At 35.0% G+C, this 8,628-nt stretch overlaps 1 protein-coding gene across 2 annotated transcripts; it reads left to right on the top strand.

The window, feature by feature from the left end:
• The first annotated feature begins 2,534 nt into the window (after positions 1-2,534).
• LOC113782860 lies at positions 2,535-8,105 on the top strand. Of its 2 annotated transcripts, XM_027328798.1 has the most exons (6): positions 2,535-2,560; positions 2,690-2,722; positions 2,922-2,961; positions 3,824-4,119; positions 4,226-4,342; positions 4,425-8,105. In XM_027328798.1, exons 4-6 carry the CDS (start codon positions 3,835-3,837, stop codon positions 6,873-6,875), a joined length of 2,853 nt encoding a protein of 950 aa, XP_027184599.1. In that variant the 5' UTR covers positions 2,535-2,560; positions 2,690-2,722; positions 2,922-2,961; positions 3,824-3,834; the 3' UTR covers positions 6,876-8,105. The 2 variants fall into 2 exon arrangements, with proteins under 2 accessions (XP_027184599.1, XP_027184600.1); XM_027328799.1 differs by having other exon boundaries at positions 2,538-2,560; positions 2,690-2,961.
• Positions 8,106-8,628: the final 523 nt, after the last annotated feature.

The raw sequence follows: 8,628 nt of genomic DNA, 5'->3' as shown, positions 1-8,628 counted from the left end.
GAAAGCTATTTCTTGGTATAAATTTCCAAATAGAATGTGAAGTTGCATGTGTCAGAAAACTTAAATCACACTCCTCCCTTGCTACATATTTCAAAATTATTGCTAAAACCATTCGAGCAACTTTCGTAATAATTTTGAGCATAGTTTTTTAATACATTTGTGTTAGCACAGTTTCAAAGTGGAATTAAATTAGGAAAATATGCATGACTAAGGAGATGATAAATGTGAGTATTTTTTTTTAAATGTGAGTATATATAGTTAGGTTGTAAATTTTATGAATTTAAGTTGTAGTTATCAATTAGTACTCACAAGTTTTTGCAAATGTGCATGTGTATGTTATTGTGAGTTTAATGATATGTGTATTCCACTAGTAAAAAAAACTTTTTCTCCAATTATTCTGATTGAACTTATTTTCATAGATATTTCGCAATCACATTTACAATAATTAAACTAAGGATGCATTTGATGAAATTGGAGTCTACAAACTCAAGTAATCTGAAGTTTGAATCCGTTCAGTGATTGAATTTTTAAGTACTAAATCTGATACATTTGAGTGTATATCACATTAAATAATAAGTGAATAACTTATCACTTTATTTTTTGGAGCAAGTCATGCTTAGAAAATTCAATGCCACTTAATTAATTCAGATATATTTTATTTTATTTTTTGTTATCAAACGTGTCTAAATATATTAAGATCTGAACCTATTAAATTTAAGTGTCGAATCGAATTATCAAACAGGGCCTAACATAATCCACAAAACGATCAACGGCAAACATTGCTCTACGTCAAAGAGCTTATGTCCGCTAATCTATTCCAATAGGCTTTGTTTTGATTTTCTATGTAAATTTTACCATTTCAGACCAAAATGAAAAGGTGGATTTTACCATTCTAAAAGAAAAAAGGTTTTTTAAATGATAAAAATTTTGAACCGATACTGACACTTTCATAATGTTAATGCTGCTTCCCCGAATTTTTTTGATGATGTTCAAAAAAATTCATTAATTCTCTAAATTTCATTGTGATTATCAAGTAGTAGTTGAAATCAAAATTTAGGGATAATTTTTTTGTTTACTTGAGGTTACTAACATATAGACGCTAGAAATAGTTGACAAATTTGCTTGCACTTTTCTTCACTTTCTTACATTTTATGTCATACAAAATATGTGGGATTTTCAAGGAAAATAAGTTAATTAAAAACAAATTTTTAATAACTATCTCCAACTTCCCACTTTCCCTCAAAATTTTCCTTGATAACTAAACATAAGCCAGAAAATGATTTTCATTCTCTTTTAACTCACTTTCTTGCACTTTACTTTCCCATAAGCATTTTCTTTGCTTGTTCACATCTGAAAATTGAATTTTCCACTCAGTAATATTATTTAATTAAGGGGTTCTTTTTTCTAGCGTATTAAATAAAACACCAATAAAATGGATAAGGACAACATACAAGTTTTGGCACAATATTTGTACTTAATTTGAAAGTTGTAATATTATTGTATACATTAGTTGGTTAAAGGTTGGAGGAAGTTATTGTGTTGAATATCATTTTTAAAAAAATAAAATAAAAAGGGAGAACTGCTTAATAATATATAGAGTGATAGGGAATATATTCTAAAGTTTAACACACAGACGGCATAGATTCTGCCCTCAATCTTCTACTTAAAAGATTTTAAAGTCTCGCAGAATTGTATTTGTGCAATCTTTTTAACCATAACAATTTCCACTTTGAATAAAAATTCAAAAAACTCTATTTATATGGTTTGGGTCTTATGGGAGGATACACAAAAGATAACAAAATTGGTACCCATGACGAATTTCATATTTCAAAAAATTTAAAACGAACACAAGCAGGGAGAATCGGGAAAGGAATGGATTGGGTAATACGGGAGGAAGAAGTGTAAGGGTGCGCTTAATAAAACTGAAATTTGAAATCTGAATTTATAATTATTGAATTGTTAAGTATATTTGATAGTACATCACACTATGTAATAGCTGTGTCAGATTCGAGACTTTCCACTCGAAAAAAAAGATGCAAAGAAAGGAAAAAATTTATTATAGAGTGTAAGTGATAGATGTGTCGGATTCGAAACCTCCCATTCACAAAAAAAAAAAAAACAAAAAAAAGGAAAAAATTTATTAAAGAGTGTAAGTGGAAACTTTCGAGTGATAGAGGTGTCGGATACAAGATCTCGAAAAAAAAATTATTAAGGATAAATGAGAAATTTCAGTTTCGAAACCTCCTAGTTATATAAAAAAATACAAGCAAAAAGAAAAAAGGAAAATTTTATTAAAAAGTGTACATGAGAGATTCATGTTCGAGACCTTCCACTCATATTAAAAAAAGGATAAAACAAATAAATTTTTTATAACTTAAAAAAATAGAGCACAAAACTTTTATTATTAAAAATATATGTTTTAAAATATTTTAAGTACGTTTTCAATTGCATTTTTTTTTATCTGATGTATATATTTATTTAAACCAACCTGAAACCAACAAAATATATGTATAGAGCTATTACAGCATCGGGAAAACAAATTCAACAGCTTCATCTATCGGTAAAACCTTTTCTCTCTCTAGAACTTTTCCTCTCTCTCTCCCTGTCTTTTTTTTTTTCTCTCTTTATTGTACTTATTAATAGTTGCTATGGTAGATAAATAATTGTAGATGTGTATGTGTTTATGTAGGTTTTGAATAGGCGAAGTTCTACAGATTTTGTGGTGGGTTTTTTTTACTGTTTATGTGTTTATGTATGTGAGATCTATTTTTGTTTTTTTTGTTCATCAAAACCTAAAATTGTTTCTGTGTTCCGATTGGTACTGTTATACTAGCTGATTTGAATTGTGAATAATCTTTATTTATTTACTTATTTATTATTTTACTCTTAATTTTGTTTGTTTTTGTGCTTATTCACTGAAGTTGTGCTACTGATCAGCGAACTGTGAATTCTCGGTCACCGGTAAATAATCCATACCAGCCCTTCTTTTTTTTTTTTTTAACATTTTTTGCGTAATCATTATTTTTGTTATTTTAACTTTTTGTGCTTTTTTTTTTACGACAAGGTTTTTGTCAGTTTCTTTATGTTAATTAGGAGCATCTTTCTTCAGAGTATTGGGTGAATTAGGTTTTTTCTTTTGTTTTTAATTATGATAACATATGCCTTGGTAGAACTAAAAATTTAATTTTTGTCTCCCTGTGATAAGAGTTTAATTAATTTGATCCATGGTTTTTTCGCATGATAAATTTGTATTTTAGTGCAAATGTATGATTTTGATACCTTTTAACTGAAGATTTCAGAAAGTGGTCAATTTTATACAGTTGTAATGGATTGGAGGGACAAAAAAAGCGCATGTCGTCTTGTACTTTAGTGTTGCCTCTTAATTAAGTGGGGGTTTTTTTTGGTTGAAAGTGGTCAAATTTATATACTATAGTGGATTGGAGGGATAAAAAGCGGGTGTCTTGTTGTAATTTAATGTCACCTGTTAATCTAGTACTAGGGGATTGTTGGCTGGGAGTGGTCATATTTTTATAATTGTAGATATAAAGTGGATGTCGTCTTGTAACTTAACAGTGCCTGTTAATTTGATACCAGGGTATTTTCGGTTGGAAAACTAAATAGGTGGTGAAGTTTTAGTTGCTTATATTTTACGTTATCCTGTTTTAGGAGTAGGACATTCACTCTTAATTGAATGTTAAGCTGCAAGTTTTTCTTTCGAGCGTTTCTATTTGTAGTGTATTTGAACATTCCCCATTTCCCCATCTGAATTTAGTGGCATGTGTACTTTGGTTGTTATACTAGTTGTTATTATTTGATCAAACAGAAGACTTTCCCATGGAGTACAAATGGGAGGAGAATGATGTTGGTGGAGATGTACCTGAATTTGGTGCAATCTTCATGTCAAATATTGCAACGAAGAGGGAGTGCTTTAAACGGAAAGTTTTTGGTCTTCCATCTTCCATGGCTAGTTTTGTTAAGCAGGTTAAAGTAGGAATGGTTTTATTCTTGTTTGAATTTGAGAAACGACAGCTTTTCGGTGTTTACCGGGCCACTTCTGATGGTGGAATGAATATTGTGCCCCATGCAATTAATTCTTCTGGGAAGCGATTCTCAGCACAGGTCTGTTGAATAAAGTGCTGCTTGGTTTCTTTGTTGTGAAAAGTTGCATGATCTTGCGAGTGTATGTTATTACTGACATACAAACTGGTGTGTGCGCTTTATCCAGGTCTGTTTTACACCAATATGGATTTGTAGGCCACTTTTTGAAAATGAATTCCGAGAGGCTATTAAAGAGAACTATTTTTCGACGAAGAAGTTCCATTTTGGTCTATCCAAAGAACAGGTCAGTCAGAAAACTCTGATCAGATATGTATGCATGATTGCTGTCTTAAATGTTGGTTTTTATGCCTTAATTTCATGTGTAGGTTCGCCGCCTTCTGCATCTGTTTAGTACAAGAAAGCTAAATGATATGCTAGCCCCAAGACAAATGACCAGAGTAGTGACTGAGTCTGCTAGTAAAGATGGAAGACTGGGGGTTGATCGTGGCTTGTTTGCCAGAAGAGAGAGTTTGGAAATGGAACATTTTGAGGACGACTTCACTTCAGCAGATATGAATGAATTGGTGGAGTATACTCCAGATAGAGTTTTTGAAGTGGATGAGAACATGCATTTTGTAGATGATAGGCTAGAGAATGGAAAGACAGTGGTTACTTTTGGACTCAATTCCTGGACTGATCAAGCTGGTGATTTTCTTCATACAAGGAAAAGAGCACATGACAATGAAGCAGAAAGTGAATTATATGACACCCACACCTCTTTGCTCCCTTATGAGACTGACAACCAGGAAGCTTTCTTGGATAAAGAAAGAATACAAGCTGCTTGCAGCAGATCTCTAATGGCTGAGAATACTGTAAATGACTGTAATATCTATTCTAGTCTTTCTCCTGCTGTTGCCACCAGCTATACTGAGGACGCCTCTGATTTAACAAGGCGAGCAGTTTATGAAAGGTCTTTGTTTGAAGGTGCGAACGTCCATGGAAATGATGACATGTTCCGAATGAATGATAATATTGAAAAAAACCTAAATTTGCGTGGTTCTTTTAGACCTATGATGTCTAATGAGAATGAGCAAGACCTCGAGAGACATGGAAGAGCAGTAGGTGATCATAGGTTTTTCATGCATAGTAGTGGATCAGATCAGAAGCATCCCGTGAATGATGATTTTAACCCTGTCCATCCATCAGAAAATTTCGATAATTCTTTACACAGGATGAAAGGGCCATCTAGTGATAGGAAGCTTTTGATGGGTGAAAGACTAGCTAGCGAACGTGATTTGGATAATGGACTTCGGTTAGACTTTTTGTCTGAGAAACTTCGAGATCCATTTGACAGTGATCAAAGAAAATTTGATCAAAGAAGATTTCTCCAAAGGGATAAAGTTATGAAAGCAAATTATAGGGATGGAGTTCATGGCTCAACGAACTCACATGTTCCATCAGGGTTTGGCAGAAGCAAAGGACACGTAGCCAGCAATGCCCTGTTGAGTGAAAAGAGAGTGGACAACAGGCATGACATTGAAATGTTCTTGCAGCCTGTCTCATCCAAGTACACTGCTTTTCCTCACCCAAAGCAGGATTTGTGGGAGTGCTTTAGCAAGCCCTCTCCAGACACTCAATTCTCTCAGCTGGAAGGACGACATCATTTCAGGAACTTGAATTCAACATTTCATGATTCAGTGGTTACCAGAACTGTCGCTAGTGCCCCTGAACCACCTACTTTCCACCATGGACACACTCTGTCCAATGTAGTTGATCGGGGTGCTAGTATAGTGCTAGATAATCCTCATTATGGTTCTGGAGGGGATTCACTTGCTTTGTCAAACAGTAAAATGTATGATAGAGAAGGCTTTGGTAGATACGATCATACTTCTGATTTTGGTGATGAAAATCCCTATTCTACCAATCGTGCTTGCCACTTCCATCCTGGTCAAAGTTCTCAGAGCATGGAATTAATATCTTCGGCCCCTGCTGATGTAAGGGGTTTAGTATCTACCGTCGCTTCTCTTCCTTTAACTGAGTCTTTTGACTTGTATTCCTATAAGAAGTCTCCTTTTGCATCTGACACTCATTCTATGATGTCGCAAGGAAAGCAAAAGCATATTTACTTGCAAGAAAATAATGAAAGAATTGCTGGGAATATAGTTCTGTCTTCTAAACTAAATTTGGCTGGTTTAGATGCATATCACCAAGAAAGATATTTGGATAATGACACAGTTGACTGGTTCAAAAGCTGCAATACAGACAAAGCAATTGATGATGGTCAACATTGCTTAAATCCTGGAGCTGGATATTCTGATTTTGGCAAGCAGAGGAGAAGTGTCTTTACTCGGTTAAGATTGACCCCAAGGATATCTGCGCAAGAAGAAAAAGAGAAGGTTGCTGACTTTTATAGGGTTAAATCAGTAGATGAACTGATGGACATGTTGAATGATACTCAGAATTTTCGGAATAAAAACCTTAGGAAATTTAAACCAGTAGTTAAACAGCCTGACAGGAATGAGCTGCCAAGGACCGAAAAGCGGACATCTCCTGAACTAGTGCAGCCAAGATTTGCAACAACAATAGTGGACGAGAAACTGGGTGTTGATGTTAAAGAGGGTACTGATGAGTTACCAAAAGAGACAAGGGCAGTAGAGTTTAAGCGTCGGAGTGAATTGAAGAAAGATTTGGATGAAAACAGCACAAAAAGTAATCACAGTACTCAGGACGGTACATCCAGATACATTCATGAGAATAAATTCACAGAAAATGCAGAGCCTGAGGGCGAACTGAATAAGCCAGCAAAGCGTAGAAAGCTTGTGCGGCCAGTCTTTTAATAACGTCTCTGCTGATGGAGTTACTGGAAATTATAACTTACTTCCTTGGTCTGAGTCATTTACAAATGAAACAGTGATTTGGGTGAAATCAGCTAAACCATGTGATGCTATCATGACATCTTATGCTGGATGAGTTCATACTAGTTCGGTACATCTGAATGGTCACTACTATAGAAGCTACACTGACGTCAGCAGCATTTCTAAAGACCTATGAATGTACCAAACTTTCTTTTTCTGACACGAACCAACTGGAAGAACCTTTCTGCATACATTTGCACTACAATTTGTCGTTGATGGGAGAGGTATATTCCTTGGTTAGGATGATTTTTGCTGTGCTACCTTCTATCTATGATCTATCTTGTAAAGGGGTTGCTTAAAAAAAATGCACTAGACATGGGATGTTGGTTTATTTCTGCACTGTGTTTTGGTACCTTCAGCTGAATTGAGATTAAGAGGACGTGAGTTGTTACACAGGATCAGGCAACCTTGACACTGACCAGGCTTGTAAAGAATGTTGCAGTGGCTGGTGTGCTTGATGATAAACACCACCAAAAACAATTGGAGAACAAGTAGAGGTTTGGAACTTCTTTTGAATTGCATCTCAAATACTAGCTGGTCCTTTTTCTGCTGGATCTTTTGCCAAGGGCTGGAGGTATGCTTTAAAGTCTATATGGCGTTTACAAGATTAATGAAAAGCAGGCGGTCCACAGAGAGCTAGTGAAGCTCATAAATTAGCTGATGTGGTGAAATTCTGATATTAGTGAAGAAACTACGTAAATGGAGTTGCGGATACTTGCTTCCTTTTCTACTTTTGGTTCTTTGCTTGCAAATTGCCATGAAACTGATGATGTTCTCATGTCATTGCTACAATTCTTACTTTGCTTTTAGGATTTTGTATTATAGTTTCTACGTTGGTAGAGAGAGTTGAAAACTGCTGGTTGGAGCAAGTCTAGGCTGTCAAATGTCGCTTTCTCAATTGGGACCGATATGAGCATGATGAGATCAAAGATTGTAGCTTAAGGTTGGCCTTGTATAATTGTGTCAAGCTTGACAAGGTTCTGTTTAAACTGACTTTGGCCGGTTGATCTTTTTTGTGTCAAGGCAAGTTGAGATGTAAATTTTATGACCTGTTGTCAATTTTACTCTTATTTAAGCCCTTTCCATCATGAGTTTGAACGCTGAATGTGTTTCAACTTTCATGTATTGATTTTAGTTAATAGCTTTGCAGGATGTACTTGCCTGGTTGGTGATTCTGTACTAAAATACAGCGTTGGATTGTTTCTAACCGGCCTATAGGTATAAGGTGTAAAATTCACTTATGCAAAGTTGGTTTAATGAAGTTTGTTTAGCTTAGAAGGAAGTAATTGGTAGAAGTTATGCCAATACGATTTTTACTACTGGTAAAAACTAACGAGCGCAAAAAGTTGGAGTGGGAAGTATTACTGCTCCAAATCTTGCAAGAAATTACAGGCGCAGAAGCAAGAGCCAAAACGTTGTAGTGGGTAAATATGATTAATCGCTATAGTCAGTGAAAGCTGAAATGCAGTTGAAGGGATAAATAGGCATATCATGGGCAGTTGCTATCTAAGTCTAACCCCTGAGAAGTGGATAAAACCAAGAAGTAGGTTGCTGCAAGTCTCAACTCTGAGGATGGGGTAGATTTGGGTGGATATTCATTTTAGTGCTAAAATTCTCTTAGGATTAGTAGAACAAGACATCCAACTAGAAGAAAATTTTCTTTCAAGTTTAGCTG

The sequence above is a fragment of the Coffea eugenioides genome, chromosome 9 (genome assembly GCF_003713205.1).
Source record: "Coffea eugenioides isolate CCC68of chromosome 9, Ceug_1.0, whole genome shotgun sequence".
Lineage (NCBI taxonomy): Eukaryota > Viridiplantae > Streptophyta > Magnoliopsida > Gentianales > Rubiaceae > Coffea > Coffea eugenioides.
This window is presented reverse-complemented; position numbering and strand designations above follow the sequence as displayed.